The 24,526-nt window shown below is 39.4% G+C and overlaps 1 protein-coding gene across 1 annotated transcript in view; it reads right to left on the bottom strand.

The window, feature by feature from the left end:
- Positions 1 to 24,526, bottom strand: part of bi (T-box transcription factor bifid) — a 151,993-nt gene that overhangs the window by 69,044 nt on the left and 58,423 nt on the right. The window contains 2 exon segments of the mRNA XM_019058588.2: positions 10,029 to 10,182; positions 13,975 to 14,088. Coding sequence (XP_018914133.2) covers positions 10,029 to 10,182; positions 13,975 to 14,088 — 268 coding nt within the window.

Here is a 24,526-nt window from a genome sequence, read left to right on the forward strand (position 1 = left end):
ATGTTCGACGGAGGAAAACTGTAACCCGCGAAAATTCAACTTTTAGACCTTGAAATCAATGGGATTTTGGCCGTTCCTCCGACGGCAACGAGAACCATCCATTTGTCGCCACGGACACTACCAATGCTAAAAGAAATCGATCGCAAAGAGCTCTCCCGAGTGGGCGAGCTCAAAAAGTGCCTTGTCCGAGGAACAAGGATTCTAGTCCCCCAGACAAGACCGTCTTGTTATATTTGATCCACAAGGCATTCTTGTTCATGGGACCCATACAGTCTTGTTCAGGGAACAAGACTTCCTTGTCGCATAAGTCAAAAGTCTAGTCACGGTAACAAAATTGTCTAGTTCTGGGAACAAGACTCGTCTTGTCACAGTATTCGGAAGAAATTAAAATTGCAAAAAAAAATGTCACAAATTTATATGAATTGCACAATTTATATGAAAATACATTTGTTCTCTACCTCCTTCACTCCTCTTACACCAGAATCGTCCCATCCGACCTTTCAAATTTTACCGCCCTGATCGGGATTTGAACGTGGGACCATCTGATAACGGACCGAGTGTTCTACAGACCGAGCTATCCGGGCTAGTTATTTGGGGAGCCGAATTTTAAGTATAAGTACAGCCCACAGAATTACTTTTTCATTATGTTGTTGTCTCAAGTCTGTGGAATGCGTAGAGCATCAGATTGTTTGGTTTTTTTTCTTTTTTACTATTTACCGTTTACGAAAAGGAATTTACATTCTACATCAGATAAAAATGGACAATTTAGGCCGAAAAAAGTGTTTCTTCAAGCAACGATGTTTCCTTTGTTCCGTGTTTATGATTCTAATTTTTATTTTTATTTTGTATCATGATAATAATTAATAAAATATAAATAATTTAAACGTTAAAAAAATAATTATATAATTAGATACATTTGATTTTAAAACCTTACGCATGAGCGATTTATTTTTAAAAAAGAATTATAAACTTATTGTTTTTACCTTGTCATTAAACATCCAGAAAAATTTTCGGGGAACAATTATTAAGCGTAGTTCTTAAAATACTCTTTCAAAATAAATAAAATAATACGCTCTCTTTGAATTTGACCATTACTCGCGGTGAGTAGAGAATCTTGTCACAGTGACAAGACTATCGAGTCCGGTAGCTCAGAAACCTAGCATATAAAACAAGACTGGTCTTGTTGCATTAACAAACGGGTGTTGTTTCCCAAACAAACTGAGTTGTTTGGCAGACTAAAAGTCTTGTTCCTAAGACAAGGCAGGTTTAACAAGTTTATCTTGTCTCTACGGCTCTATTATTTTTTTCAGTGCACTGTGTAAAAAATCAAGTAGACTTATAGTAGATGTTACTATACTTTTTTTCAGTGTATGAAATGACGTCAAATTGATAAAAAAAACATGGCTGAGATAGACATAGCGTCATATCGATGATTTCGATTCGACAATGAACCCGCTTCAGATGTTATTGATACATAAAACACAGGGACGTCCAGGTGAGGTGTCGGTGAGTGTCCCTTGAATGGGGATTAAGCTAAACGTAACTCCTTGCTCTGAAATCGGGTCGGTGACTCAGGACTCAAGCGGCATCGGGGTCCCGCAAAGGGCCCATTATCCGTGGGCTTCCGCCTGAGAGCCTCGCATTGGCCGAAGGGCCCCTGTCCCTCTTGACCAAATCCCGGTGGCGTCTCGGGCGACCAATTACATCGATACGCGGGTCTGATGGCCCCGATGGGCCCACGGGCCCACGCAAGAGGGTGGCAGTCAAGAGGAAGCGGCTTAGGTTTTCGTAGTGTCCGTTTCGCGGTGGCGGCTCGCTTTGAGTGATAGCGGATTAGCGCCCGTCGCCCATCTCATCCGACCGCTCTTCCGATTTGTCCATTCACACGCCTCGGACCGGCTTACGTCACTACACATCCCGAAAGATTATCCTGACTTGACAACTATGCTTTTTCTCAATTTAAAGGTATCTAATACAGTATCCATATTCATTGAGACATGCAGTCCCCTCCAGTCAATTATGTGCAATTTACGGGGAAAAAAGTACCACAATCCCAACTATACTCCTAGCTGATTTCGGCGCCACATATTAAGAGTAGTTGCACAATCCAAAGGTATAGTTAAGTCGGCTTAAAGTGTGGTTGGATTAACTATACCGCTGGCTGGTGCCTTTACGCACTTCTACCTGGTAAAACTACATTAATGGTTGGCGCCAAAATCAGCTGGAGGTATAGTTGAGATTGTGGTACTTTTTTTCCAGTGAATGGATTTAAATGGGGCAAAGGTCTTTTGATTGGGCGCTTTATGCGACTTTGTCCATAAAATACGTAACGCTAGGGGGAGAAGCCTCTGAGCTCACGTTACGAATGCGTTATACGGAGGAATAGGGGGGGTTCATGGATGCGTTACGTATTTAACTTCAGAATAGGCGCATGACGCTGATTTTTCGATAATCTAAGGTGAAAATACAACGTGAGGTGGCAATTTTTCGACCAAAATGTATCACGAAACACTGATGCAAAGGGAAGGAGATCGAACTGAGCATTACGTTATTTTTCGGGGTGTGTAGCCTATGGGTGCGTTACGAGGTGGTAGTAGGGAAGTAGCTCTGTAGACGCAATGATTTTCTATTTATGACATTCAGCAGTTTGTAAAATTAAGAATTATTGAACTCTATCCTTACTTGTAAGAATAAAGAGAAAAAAGAAAGAAAATAAAAGCAATAGTGCTTAGGAAAATCCGAGGGGCAAACAAACTTAGGATCCAAAGATAATTAAACATAATAAAACTTGTACCGCGCGAGTGGGGTAATTAAATCACTGTCCTTCTGGTAATATTGAAAATGATGCAGATGGAAGAAGTCAGCTTAAACGCTAGGTATAATTCATTATTTCAGGATAGGATGAACTGAGTTAGAGCTCATATCATATGTAAAGAAAACCCAAAACATGAGAATGAGATGATCGCTGGCAAATTCCAAGGGTTGCATCGCGGAAGCTAGGATGCGTTGGGGCCTCGGGGTGAGAAAAATAAGATTGTAGAATAATAATGGTGAGTGCGGCGGGCGGCGGCGGCGGAATGGGGCCGTTTGGCTTGGTGTGAAACAGGCGGTTCGATGCCACGCCCGCAAAGCGCTCGTGTGTCAAAGAGAGAGTGCTTGAGTGTTGATAGGGTGTGGCTTCCCCGCAAAATCTCACTAATACACTCTCCTATTCCATCTCGCGCCTCCTGCCCCCCTCCCCCCCGGCCGCGGGCCCCTGCCTCTCCTTCGTCTATCTCCCAATCATCCGTTGAGCCCCTTCGCGGGCCCTAGCGCTGCCCTCCACGGCCGCGCACCGCTCCCTTATCCCTCCTCCGTGACGTCACTCCGCAGTTGCTCGCGTCTCAATTAACTTTTCGTTCTACTCGGGCATGGACCCTGCATCCGCATCCTCCATCTCGAGCTGTGATTTAGTCCATAGTGTACTATCATGGAGAGTATGGACACTTGGACCTATGCAGGTTCCTCCGGACCCAAAAATGGCGGGATTTCGTCGAGTTTTGATAGCTAGGTATCGCTTTGAAGTTGCCAATATTGCCACCATTGCCACGACAATGGTTTAAGCAAGACATGAATGTAGGACTCCAAATTGTTTTTTGAATGGATTGACCGCGTGGAAGGAAATGAACTCTAGTTTTCAACAATTTTTTTTTCTTTCGTATTATAGCCAAGCAAATCAGGCATGGATTCTACAGTACCCGCACTTTTTTCATTTATTGTAAAATGGCTCACGATATGCCTGCTATGCAGCTTAACTTTTGGCTAACGCAACCGCTTCGCAGCATCAAAAAGTTGCATTTTAATTAAAAAACTCTTGGACAGCGGATTGATCCAGGGATTTTTACCAACATTCTGGAAGAGAAACAAAAAGCTAAATCGGTCCGATAGAACTTAAGAGATAACTTTGGCAAGCAATGGATATTTAAAAGATCGATTAGCTCTTGGTTCTTATGATACTTTTAAATATGCTCTGAGATACCAAATTCAAAAAGTATAATATTGTTCTCTTTCACAGAGAGATGTTTAATTTACTACACTTTTCTTGACTGTAACTAAGTTAGTTTCAAATTGTTTAATATTTATTTAACGAATATTTCAGGATGTAAAAATATGCTGCGTTGATGGTTGCACTTAGGTGAGCTACAGATGGATTGTATTCAAATAGAGAATGGAATCAACATTTTTTGACCAGTCTCGATAACGACATATCTTCATTGGATTTTGTGCATAAATGGGGAATTTTATGAAAAAAGTTCACAGAATTAATTTCAATCAACTAAATAAGGTTGCCGCAGTCAGCTACTTCCCTCGACGTCAATCTCATATGTAAAAATTCAAATAAAAATCATTAAGTCAAAAGATTTGTCAACAATCCGTGACCAATAGTTCAGATAAGGGAACTTATGGTAGTTTATAGCATTGACTTTGATATTCGTTGACAGGAAAATGAATGAACATTATTGAACAAATAAAAATTAGAAAATATGAATAGTCGCAGTTATTTTTCTCGTAGTTCAGAAGTTCGAGTTTCGTATAGAGCTCCGAACTTGATTTTATGAGCTTTATTTTTTTATTTCGAATTTTGACGCAAATTTTGGTTGTGATTTGTTGTACCTTTCACTTCTCATCAATTTGCGTGTTTTTAGATAATCTGTCAATGCAAAAGAAGAAAACAACATTTGACATTTTCCTTTTCAACTCACGAGCACTGATATATACTCACTCAAAAATAAATCAAAAGGTCTATGGAAGAAGTTGATTTTAAATTTGGACGGATACTTTGACAAGTCTTTGCTGTTGATGACGAGGACACTCTCAAGACTGACTAATCTAGTAGAATGAATAATTGAGCATACGTACAGAAACGAAAGTGGCTGGCTGCTACAGCCTTACTCACCGAAAATAACTATAAAACAAACAGAAACAAAATCTACAGGTAATTTTTTATGCTTTTGGACACGTGCAACTACAGCGGCTATGCAAAGCGCCGACACCTATGTCTCTCTTTTATCTCAGGGTCATTGCGTTTTGCATTTCCGTTGCAACTGACTAAAGATTCATGTTTTTCCTTAACGAAATTTCAGGAGTAATCATGCTCTCCTTCGGAAACAATGAAAATAAAAAGTTTTAAGCTTTTGAGGACATAAACATTGCGAACTGCTTGAGTCATTCAATAAGATTAAGAGTAGAATGTTCATGTTCTCTTCAGGACAGCAGTTTAAATTATTTCTTATGGTCATTAAAAATCAGGGAACTTTGAAAGCATCAGTTTTTTCCAAAGCTCTGATAAAGTTGATTCGATTTTTTTTACTCCCAACTCTTACAACTTTCATGTAGGTAGTTCTCTCTTAAAGTTATCTGAATTTTGGAACCATGCATTCCTGTTTTATGTAACTCAAACCACTGTATATCAAAGGCAAACATGCTGAGCTATTTCCCAGTCCATATTTATGTATAATGACAATGCAATACTATGTATAGTGACAAGTGTATGGGTGATCCGATATTGTAGTTTCTTTTCCTCTTATACGGCACGTCCTCAACCCATCGCTCCAAGCCTTTAAAGACCCGTTTCAAAGTGAGGAAAATCTTTGATGATTATAAGAAACTTTGACGACAACCTGAGATTTTCTAGGGATTATTATCTTTTAATATCTAAAAAAGCATCGAAATTGGGCCGGCATACATAAAACTATAACTAAACACAAAAAATTGACGAGTCAAATGGGTTATAACAATGAGGCAAAGATAATCCAGTGGAATTAGCGTAATTTCACGCTTAGAGTGAAACTAGGTGAAAATAACGAGGCAATTTTGCAACCCTGTCGTGCGGCCGCGTTATGGATCTTTTTAGGGGTGAATGCGGGGCGAGGGGTGCGGGGTGAGGGGCGTGAGCCGTGCACGGGGAAGGTGTGTGGAGCTGGCTCGAAAAATGGCACCTAATGTTAAACAGGTTGCCTACGTTGCGTGACAGAAGGCGTTGTTAACGGTTGGGAATGCAAATTTATCCCCGTCGAAACACATTGTTTAGAGCAAGTGTTGTAAGAACCCCTCGAGGCGAAGAGGTTTAGCACCCGAAAATGGCGGCGCGCGAGCGGGCAGCGGATAAATCACGCCGAGGCTGGAGCCCCTGCCTCGGAAATATATTCAAAACAACCCCTCACCCTCGCCCTCCACAGCCGAGAACCGGTGAGAAACTGTCACGCCGCTCCGTCTAAAGCTAACTGATACTTTTTCAAAAGCACGTCACACCGGGAAAAAACAAGGGCAGTTAAAACTCCAGTATGGATTTTTCGTCCCTGTCTCCATAATTTATTCCTACTCCTTCTCTTTCCTAACTTGATCATTCCAAAACTTGGGATATTCATTTTTTACGAACAATGCGCCAACTTGTGTTTGGCCATCTAGGGGTGGAGAGGTATTGGTCTCGCACAAATACTCATAATTGAGTTAGTGATACTATATGTGGAACCTAAAAGAATGTTTCACGAGGATTTTTGGGACAAAAGTCCCCAAAAATTTCAAACAAAACCGGATTTATGGCGCTTTTCAATTTTCACTTCAAAACATAATGTCCAGAAAAAGTCATTTAAAATTTGTAGACGTCAAGTTCGCAAAGTAAAATCGCGAAAATATAACCGTAACTTTCTCACAGCTATTAGCAGGAAAATGAACTAAACCTCTCGCCACATAATCTTCAAGGCCGAATGAGTTCCCTGTTGAAATCTCAAAATCTGATTTTTCGACTGATCTTCCAACTGGACTAAAAATTGCTCTGGAAATTTTGCAGAGTGTGCTCTAGCGCAGACAGTAAGAGTCGCAAGTTCAAACACTTACTTAGTTTTTATCAAGTTTCTTTTTGAAATTATGAGGATGTGTTAGAGGCAACTTGAAATTTTGTGACTGAAATACTCCTAACCTAAGACTCGAAAATTCAGTTTTTTGTTAAAAACAATAAAAAACGAGAAAAAATAAGGCAACGTAAAATACACTTGGGCTGAATTCGGTTGAAACCCATCAAATTTTCCTACTGATATGATGGTATTTTTTCCCTGGTATTTACTATTATTTTAAAATACCATTCGTATTTAAGGCCACTAAAGCCGAAACGGGTTTTTTCACTGCGTTATTTTCATTTAATTATATTTTAAAAAAAGTACAATCGAAAACATTTTAACACAATCCAGCCGTTTTGGCGCGAGGCAATCTGGATGGAAAACGATAACAAGCGGAAAGTATTTTATTTAGATTGTCCCTGGCAGGGCGGCGCCGAAGTAGGCCCGTCAGGAAGCTCACGAGCCACCACCTTTCTGGCAAAAGAGCATAACTCCATGTAATGCCGAGCCCTGTTCTGCGTATATATGAGCGTATTCCTCCGTTGGTGTGCACAAGAAGATGCGCTGTTCCTGCGGGGGAGCGAGGGAATCGGTGCGAGGCGGCGAGGGTCAAGAGACGTATCGTGTTTGACGAACCAAAAATGGACAAGCGAAGCGGTCAGCTCAAGATTGGCTCGACGGTCAACACAAACAGGGCAACTACCGTTGTTAATTAACCTCACTTTGTTTGAGACTCTTTGGCCGCTAAGTACACGGCAAACAATCGAATCCTATCGAATTTCCGCCCGCCCTGCGATTTTTCCGGCTCTTTGAGCCCCCTCGGCCCTCGGATCAAAGCTTGATTACAACTCCAAACAAACAATCAATTTGTTATCCCCTCACAAACTGATACTTTCCCTTGCCTTCCTCCTTGTCTTGATTTACGACGCATCCAGGCGTCTTCCCTCTTTAGAAGGGATTCTTTTCAAAACCGAGTCTGGAATCTCTTTTCTTTCCGGTTTCGTGTGCTTTTTTAACTTTTAGAGGATGCTGGGTAAAATAAATTTTACATAATAGTTAAAACATACCTTTAAACAAAAATAAAATTCTATATGAATTTATACATTTTTCGAGGTTTGTATTTATTTATTTAAAGAAAAATCATGTTACGTCAAATAATTTTTTTGCAATTCAAATGATTTTTAAGTTTAATTTAAAGAATGTTAAACATGTCCTCGATGGCAAGGTTTCATCTGTCTGAATTGAAAAAAGAAATATTTCTTTACCTTTTAAAATTATAAATCGTTAACCTGAAATTATTTTTCCGAGGAGAGCCATGTTATAATTTAAGAACCATTTTTAACCATTGTTTTTAGTTTTCATCGTTTTCAGAAGCAGGTAAAACATTTTTCTCATTCCTCAACACACGAAAAAATTTAGCCTCCAAATCTTGCCATATTTTCCTTAAATTCAGTCTGTGAAACAATTAAATTCGTGGAAATATCTGAAAACTATTGTTAGGAGGAGAAAAATAGCTTTAACCATCAAAATGTTGCTTGACCGAGAAATCCCGATTTGGTGTATGTATAGTTGCATCGACCGCAATTGAAGGCGTTGCTTGCGGACCGACTTCGCAGCCGCAGCCACAGTGCCGCGCATGCTTCACTGTCCGAGTTAACCGAACGCGGAGCACAATTTATTGACGGCCATACAAAATCTTTCACACTAGAGAAAATCTCGTAATTAGACCGCCTTGTCATTTTTAAAAGAAGTCCGTGAAAAGCAAAATGAGTTGATAAATCCGTTTGATAATCCGCACATTAAATTCTCATAATTTTATAACGGCGCCAACATCACAGCGACTCGATTGAGAGAAAATAATTACTTTAGAAAATTAAGAATAAAAGTCTATTCGCGCACACAGGTGAGGGACGATGACCATTTTTTTAAAAGAAAAATTCAACTTTCGGTGAGTGTTATGCATATAAAGGTTTAGCACGTTCCCTTGAAACTGACACTTAGAACATTTTCAAGGAACTTGCCACTGCCCTTATACTCTACATCATCTGACTAGAAAGGAGCTTTTGAACTGATGTATCTGTAACAGACTTTTCGATCAAAAGTGAACAGTCATCTTCAAAAACGGTCATCAACGAGAAACCAAAAACGAGAGGACTGGAGGAAGCAAATAAAAAGAAGACCAAATTAGAAAGTGGCAGAGCCAATTAAGAAATCGAGCATTCCATTAACGATTCGTAGTTCACTCTGATTTTTTCTTCTTCTTATTATCTCTCTCTCCTTCCCCCTCCTCTTTTGTTCTGATTCTCGTTCGTAGGAAAAAAAAATGATCACATCAGCTCTGGATATAATTAAACTTCAATCAACGGAATAATCGATGATCAGCGAAGTCGATGACAGGCGGTTCATTGAATTCATTTAAGTATTTTTAGACCTCGCAAATATTCCTCGCCCGACAAAAAAATCATTTGTGAGTAGATATTTGACAAAATTCGCTCAATTTTAGGCACGTAAAATTATTACGCATGGATCAGATACGGAAAATCAGTAGCTCAAATTTGGTGGCGGCTTTTGCAATTTGGTAACTCTGCCTTTCCCACATTAAATTCCATTATTAATTATCGACTTAAAACGACCCAGTTCTATAAGTACCAATGTTTTATGTGCATTTATAAGTACAAAACCCAGGACTACCAACACGCTGGCATCGAGATTACTCGAATGATCTCAGAAATGAATAGATACCTTAAAAAAATCCGATGAAAATCAAGAAAATGCTTCATTTCTCATAAAAAATGGGAAATGTTCACACTTTTTTTGGTAAATTAAGCTCTTACCTTGATGGGTAACTTACAAATATACCATGATATACTATGCGTAGAGATAAAAATATCAAAAGACAACGATGAAACTGCAGGAGCGCGTATCTCCTTTCAAAATCCCCGCTCGCATTTTCTCTTATTAAAAAAGAACAAACCACATTTTATTTGACATGTTTAAAGAATTGTTTTTTGTTTTTTGTGTAATTTGTTTACGCAGAGAGAAAAAAATCGATAAATTTTCGAGAAAAAATTGAGATACGCGTGTTAGCAATTTCACCATTGCCATATCGTGTAAAATTAATAATGATAAAGAAGAATGAAAATGTTGACTTACATAGCCATGTTTATCTGAGATATTATTGGTTAATTTGAGCTTATGAAAGGAAACTACTTTTTGCATCCACTGCTCTCCCGTCGAGGGCGAGTCGGGGTGGATGTACATCCGCTTAGGCATTTCCGGGTCCGCTTTTCCCGCCACCATCCACCGACTGAGCACAGAAAACAGAACAACATTAGACCACTCATAAATTAGATAATCACTTGTTAGTATCAACATAGATTTCATGCACCATGCAATTACACAGTAACAGGATAGTATCGGCTTTGATGATTCAATATGCTTTAACATTTTAAAAAATCGCAAATACTTCATGAGTCGTGATACAGTCTTCTGAAAACATGTGTACCTCTTCAGATAAAGAACAAAACGTTGATAGAGATAGGTTAGATTTTTCAATCCCTCCCCGCCAAAAAAAATCTATCATCGACGTATTTTCGTTGCAATCTTTGATCTGTAGTTTCGAATACGACGTTTCTTCCTTCTGATTTTTTTCTTTTTTTCTGATGTTTATACAATAGATCAGGAGAGTAAAAAATTAATATTACGAGAGAAAAGTTGGCAATATTGAAATATCGTCACGTTCTTTTCGTTTGGAAAACGACAATTTGTGTTGATAGATTCTAGGTGTGTTGTTCCTGATTAGAGTAAAAAAGTGTGTCCTCTTTGCTAAAGGTTTAACTGTTAAGTGTTACAACTTGGGCCCTTCATTGAGGCTCCTTTGCTTTCTTTTCAAATGAATCTTAGAGGACGGCGACGCGACACTTGTTCGTGAGCCGACCGTCAGGTAACTGGATGTGATTTGGCCGTAGGTTAGGCTTAATTCAGAGCGCAATTAAAGCGACAGAATTCGGCGGCAGTGGCGGCCAGAGCGTCCGACAAACTGGCGCCTCACAGGGAAATTAGCGCCACTAATTCTCCGAACATGCGCTTTGATCGCACGTAATGTCCTCAAAATTCCGAAGCACAGAAAGCGATCGTCTTCAGCCCATTAGGACACGCGCAGCGTGAGTCGAAACAATTCTACTTACACCTGCACATGATCCGTCATAATCATGCACTCTCAGCTCATTCAGGGCTCATATCAGTACGGACATCGGTAATTTGTTTCATTTTTTTCTTCCTCTTTAACCGTGTCCGAATTGGCACGTAGACAGTTATAATAGGATGTTGCTATTTTTTCTGGTGGGTGAGAAGTGTGCTACCTTGGGTCGATTATAGTGTGTTGTGAAAGCTATTGATATGTTGACACCGTCCAGGTATACAATGTAGATATTTGAGAGTCAAACTATCTTCCTAACTGAACACTTAAAAACCACGCAGTCTATAATTGAAATTTTCATTTGACGGTATTTCATTTGTACCCATGTACTTATTTTTTTCTCAAACTCATCGCAGTTTTGTTTAATAATACTAAAATAATACACACGCTCCCTCGAGCAGTATTCATAAACTTACTGTCTCATCTCTATCTCCAAGTGTATGTGCAACTTTTTCGGAAAACTTCGAGAAAAAAGTGCTATAAGTTCAACCTACTTTACTATTCTCTCATCTAGCTGGGTATCCAACCCCTTCCGACTCGTAAAGATTTAGCTGTTTATATATTGTTAATTTGAAATGGTTGCAAGTTGATTTCTTTTTCTTTTTCTTTTTTTGAAGGGGAGAGGGGAGCAAAAAAACATAATATTGCTGGCATTACTACAATATACTTATGTAGTAACAAAAAGAATACTCGATTCATCACAACTGTACGACCCAAAAAACAACAACACCAAAGCTGATAGTATCCTCAAGGTGTGCAATGTATAAAGTTGAAAATGAGGAAAGACGCGCATGCATGGTCTTGCACTTAAAACAAAAAAAATTGATCCTTGAGCTAAGCCTCGCAAGATCAGACTCTACTCTCTTGAGAATGAAAAAATACGTGACAAAGCAAAATGTGATAGACAGCTTATTAAAATCAAAAACATTTCGAGCTAATTAGAGTTCAAAAATATGCTCCTTATTCATCTTTTGGAGAAGTTTTTTATTTTATTTGTTTTCCCTTGGGAATTTCATTTTTCTCTCTTTTCTTTTTAATTATGAATAAAATATAATTGACAAAAGAGCCAAATACATTTTTCCATTTTATTAACACTCATGGAAATCGCACAACAATGTTGCAATTCAATAATTATAAAAATCATGGAATGAAAGTAAATCATTAGTACTAAAAATGATCATTTGGAATAAATTTCTACTGATAAAGAACTATAAGTACCACTGTGAGCTAGAGGAAAGTTCCATGGTCATTTGAATCGGCAAACGTCAATTTGTTGTTCCTCATTTTGACAATTTGTAACGACCACATTTCATAACTTATTGCGACTCCTTTCATAAAATGTTGCTGCTGCTTATCCAACTTATTAATGAAAACGATATGTTTCTAAGAATGACCAATTTGAGACATACAGACGTTACCAAACAAAAATGATAAGGAAAGTAAATTACACTGTTATCATCGATTAGTTAAATTTTCATACTTTGGTCAAATCATTGCATACTGCAGACCTTTAAGTAGTTCTAAGCCTCAGAAATGATACTCTTTGAAAGAAGTTTCCGCGAAAATGATAACTTTTCATTGTTCTGAAGAAATTAGCTATACGATGATGATGGTCAAATGCTTATGAAGTTTGAAAAGTTTCACAACGTACTGATACATTGGCCTGTGATATTATACTAAATACTAATAGCTGCACAATGAAATGTCTTGAGGTGCATATTACTTTTCAATATTTTCTACGGTAAATCTTATGGTGAACAAATATTTTTCGACATAATTTCTGAGAAAATTTAATGAGAGTTCGACGAAACGATTCTCTCTCAATAAGTAGAATTTAGACAAATGATTTCAAAAATTTCCAGATGGTAAACTGAAGTATTCTCGTAACTTTCATTTGTTGTTAATATACTGACGGATTTTTGGAAAAGCAGCGCACTTTGAATAAGCAGATTTTTGCAAAAATGAGTAACAACGTATCCTGAAGACTTTTGAAAAATTAATGCCCACAAGTTCTATTGAATCAGACTCAAATCAATTTTCTTGTGGAGGTTCTCAAAAACAAAGAGCAAAGTATTCTGGGGTGTGAGAATACACCAACTAAAAACAGACTGAAAATTGTAGGAAGCCAAAAGGGCCGTATGTACCTGTTGTGGAATTTATAGCGGCAGTCGTCTGCGGCCACGATGTCCATAAGGAGAATGTATTTGGCTTTTTTGTCAAGACCCATTACTCTGACTTTGTAGGCAGGAAACATGCGCCTATAATCGAACAAAAGAAAACAAAAAAAACTTAAAACAAAAACAAAAATTAACGTAAAAAATAAAAGAAGCAATCAAAACCATCCTTCATTCAACCACCGACCCAAGTGGGGGGACAAACTCGTGTGCTTAAAAACTTGATCAATTCAATCGGGATAACAATAGAGAAACATATTTTGACACACTAAAACATTACTGATCGAGGGAGTGTGGAGTATTTTAAACCATTGAACCTCAACTCGGATTTTCTTACAAGATATACTACCTATACATACACACGCACAAGTTAAAACGTGATATGATTGTATAAATATACATTTCAATGAATAATATATTTATTTGAGACTGTGAAATCAGAATAGGTAATTAACTAGTTTTGGGTGGGTGGATTTGATAAAAAAGATAAAAATAATACATAGACGAGAGAGGAAATGGCATGGGTGAGATGAAACATGGAAAAAAGTTTGGCTGAAAGTATCAAAATTCCAGTTTATGTTATCCGGTGATTAAACTGTCAGATTCAAGGCAAAACTGTATTTTTTTATATGTATAGGTGTGTGGCGTGATAACTTGGGTTGATGGGGAAGAAGTATGGTTTTCGATTTGGATTTCAAGCGCCTAAAACGATTCTTTAGAAAAATACCTGTTGTGAAATTTGTATCGAAAGTCGTCTGAGGCGACAATATCTAAAAGTAAGATATACTTGGCTTTCAAATCCAGCCCGCTCACTCTAAACTTCATTTGCGGAAACATTTGCCTGTGAATAAACACAAAACACAAAAACATTTAGGAGCTGCGAACGTCACTGAAGTATCATAAGCATCATACAGATACACGAAGACGCCACTCACTGGTAGGTAAAGATAAAATGTAACAGATTCTGTGTTCTGTAACAGTGACAAATAAAAGTTGTAACCTTAACGAAACATTTGGTTCTTATTGATCCAGCATTTTTCTTTCTTACCCTTTCCAGGTAACATGATAAATCTGTCTGGGTATCCTACGTTTAGCTGATAATCGCTGACTAAAATTAAAAAAAAAAAAAAAAAAAAAAAAAAAAAAAAAAATTAATAAAGATGCGTAACTTGGATACACGACAAATTCTGTATCTTTAATTACCAAAATGTTCCAAATTGGCAAAAATACATTTTATCTGCTTTTGCAACACGAATTTAAGAACGGCAAGATTTGAAAGTACTTCATCGGACAATTCTTTGACACTACGATAAATTACTAGAATAATAGTTGTCAGTTTCAAAGCATAGATGTAGGACTTTAGGTAGAGTCAAGAAATAAATAGTGAAAGAATAAATTAATTAAATAGAAAAAAAATTATGATGTTGAATTTTATAAAACGGCAAGATAGTAAAAAACATTTAATAAAATCTTTGCGATCATTTTAATTCGCCTACGCTATCGGGTTTTTTTTTTTTTTTTTTTTTTTTTTTTTTTTTTTTTACAATTAAAAACCGTTTTATTCGGGTTATATATCAGGTCATTGGTTTTCAGGCTTATATCAATGATTTTGGGTCACCCGATGTTCTTGAGTAGATTGCAATCTTGACAATTAAAAAACACAAGAGGAGATTTTCGGCAAGTTGGCCCGTGAATGAGCGGTTTAACTTTGGCGTTCCTTTCTGTCTGCGGTCCCTTGGTCGGTTTGGGCCTCAAGCGTCGTTAGATCTAAATCACTCCTCTACAGGGTCTCTTAGGGTCATTTACTTATCGACGATCGATGCCCTATACTGATAAGCGTTCTAGTAATTTACGGCGGATTCCTCTGGTGTCTCGTAGGTTGAGGTGACGAAGGACTCATCTAAATTGTTTAAAAAAGGCTACCCCGCCCTGTAAAACAATGGGCCGCCGAGGGCTACGAACTCAATATCGGGTCTCCCACCGGGGGGGGGGGGGGGGGGTTGCTAGCCCGACAGTCGGGGCGGTGGATGGGGCTCCTATCAAAACAAGATCGGCACCCGATTTTTGAGTGTCGCCCCCGAACACCGTCAGATGAACCCGCTCAACTGGCGCTGATGCCGGATTTGCCAAAATTCATATTTATGATATTTCACTGGTAATACTGTGGGAACAATTTCAAAGCAATGACAATTTTTTGGCTCAGCTGAAATTTATTGAAAATTATTAAAAGTTACAAACATTAGAAAAGACGATTTTAGATTAGGAAATCTACTGATTAGTTATATTGTCGGATTTATCCATTTACGCCGGATTCTCCTGATGATATTTTTGCAACATTGCAAATTTTTTCAGGTGTGATTTTGTGTAAATATTTCCAGGAAAATGGTGAAATTCAATATTTAAGGAACTTTGTTTCGAATAGATTTTCATGATAACCGAGTAAAACATTGAAGTCTAAAATATTAAACAAAAATTCACAAAGTACCGAGCAAATGTTGCAGCAACATCTTTTTAAAGGTAAAAGTGACTCAACATTTAAACATTTTTTAGCAACAATAAGTATTAGTTGTGTATTTGAATATTATTATACACTAATGTGTTCATTTCCGCGCAGGCTCAAATCCAATAAACCCGATAAGTTTTCGAAAATATTGCCTAAATACTGGCTGCTTCAACTGGGCGTGGCAACGATGCTGAAGACTAGACGAGTTCCGCTAGAACGGGTGGACTGATCTTGGGAGGGGGTTGGGGGATGGGGTAAGGATTTAGGTTATCTGGGACAAGGATGGTGGGTATTAAACAGCGCCACCCAACAGCGCTTTGAGTGATAAAAATCCGAGCAGATGGGTATCTGCGTTAAGTTAACACGCGGACAGAGCTATTGACAAGACAGTAGGAGGATGATACCCTGTTCTCACTCCTGGATCCTCGAGCCTCGCGCCGGGAGAGCCGGGCTTCGAGAGGGTGTTAAAAATACCCTTTTTTACGGGGGATCCCAAGCGAAAGAGCCCTCCGCACAGTGCGCAATCAACTCACTCGCCCAATCCCTGTAGTCGAGTTTCAATGGTAGGCTTCCACGAGCGAGCAAAAAATACTGAAAGAAAGCCATGCGACAAGCTTCAATGAGCTAGGGAACATTCGATTTTCTCCTCTGCAAGATCCATGACGAATTCTTTCGTAGGTTCTTAATTTAAGCATATAAGCTTGGAACATCATACATTTTGAGGAGGAAAAGGAAGAAGATGAGGAAGTAGTAGTGGTCGTAAACAAAAAGAAGAGGGGAAAAAAGGCAAACAAAAGAAACAAAGGAAGTTAGAAAAATATAAAAAATGTATGTTGGAGTTTTTTGCCGACGTGCGTTAAAAATTCAGCATATAGCTGAAAATCTAAATACAAAGGGAAAAAGCTCACATGAGCACAGTTTTCCCTCAAAGAGTTATGCTGTTTGGTGCAACACTAGTTACGTCCAATGTGTAAAAAAAAAAAAGAAAGAAAAATGCTGGTGGTCCATAACCACGTCCACCACATTTTCCCGAGAGTTTCAAATTTTTCCGGTGTAGTTGCACCGGGCTTTTAATTTTTTCTCCCTTTTTTTATGCCTAAATTTGAAAAATACTGGGATTTTCTGGTATTCTTTAATTACCAGGAATACTAGGATTCCACCCATTGTTTTTTCTTTTACGTTTATTCTGAAAAATTGTAATGTCTTCCTCGCTTGTCCGCACCTCTTTCCCTTCTAACCCTCTCTCCTCAGAAACCTACTCATGTAACTAGTTGAACACAATGCGTGGCTAGAAAAAAAATAACTTAAAATTTCCTCATTTTTATTCTTGCACCTATTTCATTTCATGGATTCTATGTTTTCATTTCTTCATTTTTTTTTTAAATTTTACCCTCACAAGTATCCCTCCCATACTTGATAAAATACAAAGATGAGTTTTGAATTTTTTCTCCGGGTAGTGGTGTTTTTTGACGCGTGTGCAGCGAGGACCTTTTCTGGGAGCAATAAAAAGCGGAGCTGGATCCCGATTATCCCCGATCCCGATTACCCCCGATCCTGGATCCAGCGACTGCGACTGCGCGGCGGCGGCGACGCAACGCGACGGAGGCCGAGGCCGAGGCTAGGGCCTCGGCTAAGGCTAAGGGCCTCTCTATTAAAATCCCATATATCATCCCCGGCTCCGGGACTCCATTACTTTCGGCTAAGACAATATTTAACTGCCTCTGTTTCTCTCCGCCTTCTTCTTCTTCCTTTTATAATCAGCCGTTTAAAAGACGCTCCAAACGCCGTTCAATCAAATCGGCTACGCTCTCGCCGCACAAAAAACCCCATCGAATAGATTCGGAACACAAATCACTTAGCTTCTACAACAGTTTTCCGCTTCAAGTACTTCTATATGGACTACATTTTTTAATAGGGAACTTCCATATTTGGGTCATTCTTAACCTATCTGTATCTGTACGTAGGAAAATTAATATAAACATTTTTTTTTTTTTTTTTTAATGAGTCATAATTAGGGGTTCCTTATTGCAAATTTAGTACATATGATCCATTTTCACGTAACGTAACCAACTCCGGGAAAACAAACTTTGGTCCACCGAGAAAAAAAATCGCAGTAGAATTTAGCAAAACAAAAAAAAAAAGGTCAGCTCCATTTCAGCAGGATAGGTAAAAAGAATCGAACGTTGAGATTTTTACAGAGAGTTCGCTCTTAAAAATAAGTTTTGGGCAGTGCAAATGTGTCGATAGTGGTAGGGGTTGCAGCGACCTTACGCTTCCTCACAAGTGTACTAACTATGCTTAAGAAGCGGTCAAGTTCATTTTTGTGCCGATAAACATTGCATTATGATCAAATGATACAATGTCTTGAGCATGGTGGTTTTTCTTGATATCAAGTTTTTTTGACTGAGAATTTGTGACGGCTGTCACTGTCAAGTAATTCAAAATTTTGGGAAACGTTTTGCCTCAAAATATTCGCTGGGGTACTTTTTTAAATCTGGTAACAATAACTCAACTTTGAGTTTTGTAGATTGAAATCACTTTTCCCGTGGGCAGTCAAACAGATTCTACAATACATTTTACTTTCGGTAAGAGCCATCAGATGTTCGTTAGAGCGTTTCAAACTGAGCCAGGTGTGCGGAGCCCAGTTCCCGAGGTGTTCTTCGCTCCCCGATCTTGGGTTGTTTATGGCCCACTTGAACTACGAAAGTAAGGCGCTAATTTGGATGCTTTTTTACCCTTTTCTCCGTGATTAACTGCACCGAGACCTGCCTCATATTGTGTTTTATGATTATTATTCAGGACTCTCATCTGGGTTTTTCTATTTTCTGATGCAACTGGATTCGAATCGTAGCACACCCGAGCGGTGTCACCCAAGCACCTCGGGACTTCGGGTTCAGAGGGGAAAAATTATAATCCCTCGAGTCAATATCACGGTTGATGCCCGCTATTATTATAATATTCTTTTTTCTTTTAGTCTTATTCCGGTCGGTAAATTTATGGAAAAAACGACTGGAAATTCGGCGGCGGAGTAAAAGTGAGAAGTTTCTTGAATTCCTATCACGGTTTATTGACTCGCTTCAAAGAGCCGCGCCATCACAACGTCAGAGGCGTTCTTCGCTCAATCAAAATTGATTGAGAAGAGAGGAATATTTGTCCGTGCAGCTCTCTCGATGGAACAGAATACTTTCGGAGAAATGTTTCAAGGACAAACTTATTATTAATACATCATTATTGTATAAACTAGAAAAAAAGTATGGTAACATCTACTATTAGTCTACTTTATTTCTTACACAGTGATACTATCTAGTGAAAATACCAGAATTATAGTAGTTTTTACTAGAACTCTGGTGATACTTATCCTAATTTGGTAAATGCTACCATAGAGTCTGGTTTTTATAGCTATACTTGGATCACTGTGTCAGAGTATAGTAAAATCTACCATATCTTTTTTCAGTGTACTTGACAAACATTTCTATTAATATCATTTTTGTTAATTTACTCTATACTATCATTTGAGCCCGGCGCTTTATGAATTTCAGTATCTCTACGAAAAATAGCAACTCGGCAGATAGACCAAAAGTATGAAGAAGAGGGTGCATAGCTATCAAATTGTGTGACATCGAGTGGCATTCGTTACATTGAATCCAATAGGGAAAAGAGTTGATAGTTGAGCACAATCTTGCAATCATAAGAGCAACGCACGAAGAGCCTTAAAAGGATGGCGTCATGTCAATCCCTGGGGATCACCGCAATTGAGCGGCTTATCCGGGGAAGGGTGCAAGCGCGGTGCTTAGGGCTTTCTTGCAAGTCCCTCAATTTTAGGGGGAAAATTGGCTTAAATTCGGGGCTGAGATCGACCCGACCGCAGAGTGCTCGACATGATACGGGTAGCCTCCCCCCCCCCCCTACTGAAGAGGCGGAGACCGGGAAAGGGGGGTGCGGGTGCGTGGAAGAGGGGTATTTTGTGCGTAAGTGGGATCGCGCGCGGCGCGGCGCGCAGCCATATTTAATCTGCCCAACTCCGCTCCCGAGGGGAGGAAACACCCTTTGTTGAAGTTCTGCCTCGGATGTTGCATAAAAACATGCGAGGGGGTGCCTCGAACGTGACCCCGGAGTAAGGTTAGGCCCCGCATTCGGGGAGGGGGGTGGGCCGCGTATCGCATCATTACAAAATACTCTTCCATTCATTTATCTCTTACTTACAATTAATTGTTTTTGATAATCTATTACAATTAATGGGTGAATCGTATCAACCAGAGTCAGACGAATTGCATTTGACGTTGCAAAATTTCCTCCCATTTTTCATTTTTTAAACTAAATTACAATTTATTTATTATTTTAAGACTTCTACCTCTCAGTTGAAGCCAGCGCCATATCCACCTTGAAAAAGTTTTTGAACGGTATAAAAAAGTTATAGACATAAGCCACCGCTCTGCACACCACGTTAGGTGAAATATTCCTGCTTTTATCCTCGAGCAATCGTGACAACTGAAAGTGATACCACTATTCAGCCACGTAGGAGCTCGGGTTGCCTACGCTGAAGACTGAAGGCGAACTCCGCTCTTTACCGTTCCCTCGACAAAGGAAAAGAAGTCCATCCGAGGTTGCAAAATTGACTCAACACCCATTTAATTTTTGACAAAAACATGATTGCGAGAGCCCTGCCTATATTATTGTTGGTTTTTTCATGAAATCGACGAAAAGATAAATGAAAACATCATTTAGAGATACCCGACAGTTTGCTTGTAAAAATGAGATTTGCGAGAAGAAATTTTGCAAAACTGAAATATAATTGCGTTCCTCCGACCAAGAATCGACGGTTTAAGAATAATTAACTGCGGACTGAAGGAAAAACAATTATAAATGATCAAACAGCGGATTTCTTCCAACAAATTAAAAGGTCCCACCAATGGAAATACTGAGATGAACTCCACGCGTGGCTACATTGAGACCGGAGGCGCAGATTATGATGTATGTATTCGCATCCGATCGGGAGGGAGGAGTCAAGAGTCAACAGATCCCAATTTATAATTCGGTATCTTGAGAATTAATTTAATCCGAGTCCTTTTCGAGGACCTCTTCAATTCGGATCCCTCTCATCACATCTTCATGGGCCCAATCCAGTTTGTCGTCTCAATTCTCACATTTGAGGAACGATTATTTACAGCCTGTCTTAAATTTTGAGGCACAGAGAATCCTCGAGCCTCGAGAGGAATTTAAACTAATTCTCTGGATACGACTAAGCTCATTCGCGGACTCGAGGGGAATTTTTATTGGCCAATCTACTCAACTCCGTGCGCCTCTATTTTGGCGCGAAACGATTCAGCCTGAATCTGACGGAGAGAGTTTTGGTCGGTGTCTCGTTGAGCCCTGCGCTGCGACATCATAATTGATTATTCGCGTCAAGACTCGTCAAAAGATTCATCATTTTTACCTACAAGTGTGATAATCCTTGTCATTACCTTATCTTTTGGAATGTTTTAAGATTATAATGGACTACAATTACGACTATTTCTGGCTCATTTTATAAACAAAATCTGTATGATTAGATTCTCCGTGTAGATACGTGCTTTTATGAATGAGCCTAAAATAGTTGTGTCTTCTTGCAGAATGTAGCCCATTGACTTAGTGTTACGTATGTTATAAAAAATATTCATTTTCATGAGAAGTTATGAATATTCTACCTCGAAATTTCTAGATTTGCATTGCCATTTGTTGACAACTGCCACTACTGAAATAACGACAACTTTTTATCAGTTTTTTTTTTTTTTTTTTACTTACATAGATATTTTTTTTCTATGTATCATAAACTTTTTGACAGTTCGGCGTAAATTGTATAAACTTTTATCAACTTCGTACTTTTTTCATCAATTTATTGAATTTTTCATCACCTAACCCACTTTATTTACATGCCTGATATGGTTTTAGCTGACAAACAGGGTTCATATCCTGATCAAAGACAGAAAAAAAGGGGAAAAGTAGAGAGGAGGGGGGAGGGTAAAAGAGGAAGAGGGGGGGAGGACAAAAACGAAGAAGAACGCAGTATGATTCTTCAGATTAAATTGACGAAAATTGAATACGAGACTATTGAAACATTTTCAAAAAATTGTATTAAAATATATATGCGGCGACATTCTGCGGCTGTTAGCCGGGACGGGAAAATGGGCTCTGGTGGACAAAGGAGACAATCGGTGATCAATTAGCGGGCACGCGTGAGTCTGGCTGGTGGTTCGGGGGGCGAAAGAAGGAAGACAAATGGGCTCGGGTGCGGAGACGCGAGATCCGAGCGAGCGGTGTCTGAGGCGCCCCCGGACCCCAGCGGGGGCTCCGCGGGACCATCATCACTCGCCTCCGAAAGGCCACTCGCCTCCAAAAGGCACCCACGTCCCCCCAAAGGGAGCCCGCCCCGTCGCACTGGACCCTCGGCCGTATCTCCACGCCCGAGTCGCGCGGCTCACCAGAGACAAGACTTGCTCGCTTTTCGGCGGGCATCGCGTCCGCGGGAGTCCACCGACGACGACGCCTCCGCCAAAATGCGACGTGCCCTCATTTTCCCCTGATTTATGCCCCGTGTAGTCCCAGTCTCCGTACACCCGAAATCAGTTTCGGGACTCGGCGCTTTACTGCCGTGCTGAGGAAAAACGCCGTATGAACCATCAGGCGTTGCCAAATTTCCTTTGATAAAACACGAATTTCCCGGTAAACCTATGAATAGTCTCCTTCCAATTTTTCAGATAATTTTGTTGGCAATTTCACCTGAAGTCCCTGAAAATTTCAAGGAAAAATATGCATACCTTTCTTCAAAAATAAAAATTTTATTGAGGTAAATTTGGCAACTCTCGAATGTTCATACGGCGTTCTTCCTTAGCACGAGAGTTTAAAGGGCTGTACTGCCGTGCTGAGGAAAAACGCCGTATCAACATCCGACAATTGCCAAATTTCCCCGCTTAAAATATTAATTTTTCAGACGAATAATGAATATTTCCACGAGAGATTCTCTGATACTTTAGATCACGTTGCGAAGAGAATTCTCCGGAAAATTGGACGGAAAATTTTCACAAGTTTTCCTGAAAATTCGTATTTTATCGAAAGAAATTTGGCAACGCACGAAGGTTCCTACGGCGTTCTTCCTTAGCTAGGGAACGAGATTTCCAGATTGAGAGACACGTATCCGTCTCCGCGGTTTTGACTCCGCGCGGAGGCGTAACCAAACGGGACGGGGGGGGGGGGGGGGGCAGCAAACGATTTTCACGAGTTGGCAACATAATTCCGACGGGTTTAACAGACTAACTACATGAGACGTTGCCGAATTTTTTCGGACGTTTCATTTTTTCAACAGAGAACTAAGCAAGACTGAAATTGGAAATTTTCTGAGTTTATTCTTCATAATTTAGGATAAATGCACGGAGGGTTCTCGGCAAAAAGTTCTTGACATTTGAAGCGCTGGGTGCAGAAAGGGAAATGTCTTGGTTGGCTCAAAATCTCCGCTGACGTTTCATCAATTATGATTAAAGCAAATGCATATAATTAGTTGTAACTTTTACTAATAATTCTATTGTGATTCTACAATCCTGAAAATGAAAGATCTCAGAAAATTCACCCAATGGTTTTTTTTATAATACATATATTAGCACCGCAACCGAGAACTGTCCTTTCTGCATCCACCGCCTCATTTGGCCACGAAAAACGAGGTCATAATATTTTTTCCCCCTCAGGGAAATCTAGCCAGATCGTCGAAACTAGGTTCGAAAGAAATCTCGCCGAAGAGCAACGAGGGATCTTGAGAGAAATAACTGAAGCAGAACAGTTCGGAAAACAAAGAAATTACTGAATTTATTATTTTTATAATTTTTGAAGACTTCCGTCGTTCGTCATCTCTGCCGTGTTCATTAATTGCCTCACGCGAAAGATGGTGGTGTGTTCGCCGTCCGTGAATCCATACTTTACAAGACGGATTTTCGTGCAAGTTCTCTCTCCATTGACGCCATGTTCAGCCCCTCAATTACGATTTCTTGCCGTGAAACGCAGTTTCCTTGTCTTTGAACTCACCTATCTAATGATCTAGTATTTTAATTGTACTGTTCATTACGAGATTTCAATTTTAATATTTCCTTCAGATAACTATACTTGTCAAAAATGTCATACGAATTAAACTTCTACAAACCTCAAATTTCATCAGCGTAAAGATTCACTGTTTATACATCCTTTACTAATTTTTCAAGGCTCTGCGCAGTTTTTAAAAGTGTGATTGAAACAAGAATATTTCGTGGAAGTCATTAATAGCCAGCAAGTTGCAAGCGGCATGATGTGCGTTAACGCGTCAAATTGCAATAATTTGAATCGATATTGCAGGGGTATTATTAGCAAAGTACTTCAACAGAACGATCGCGGCTCAGAGCGCCTTCAGTTACACGTGATACTCTCCGCTTTGCCACGCAGTTAGTTTAGTTGCCTATCTGAACCAAACCCAACCACGGTGACAGTTTTCACCACAAGCACAAGTGAGTGTACTAGTACCAACTAGCCCCATCTAACCCCCTACTAGCACCCCCCTCCCAACCACCCAAACTAGTACCATCTAATAATAAATAAATTAAAAAAAAAACTTTTGTAAAAAGCGCAAAAATGCAATATCAATGACTATTAAATGGATTGCCTTCAGCAGAAAGGAACGAAGCCACATCAGTCATAGCCAAATTCACCTGGGCAATATCATTTTTTACGAGAGAACGTTTGTGCGGACTCCTTTGAAAATTGTGAGGAATTTGCCTCGAAC

This window comes from Bemisia tabaci, chromosome 6, assembly GCF_918797505.1.
Source record: "Bemisia tabaci chromosome 6, PGI_BMITA_v3".
Taxonomy (NCBI): domain Eukaryota; kingdom Metazoa; phylum Arthropoda; class Insecta; order Hemiptera; family Aleyrodidae; genus Bemisia; species Bemisia tabaci.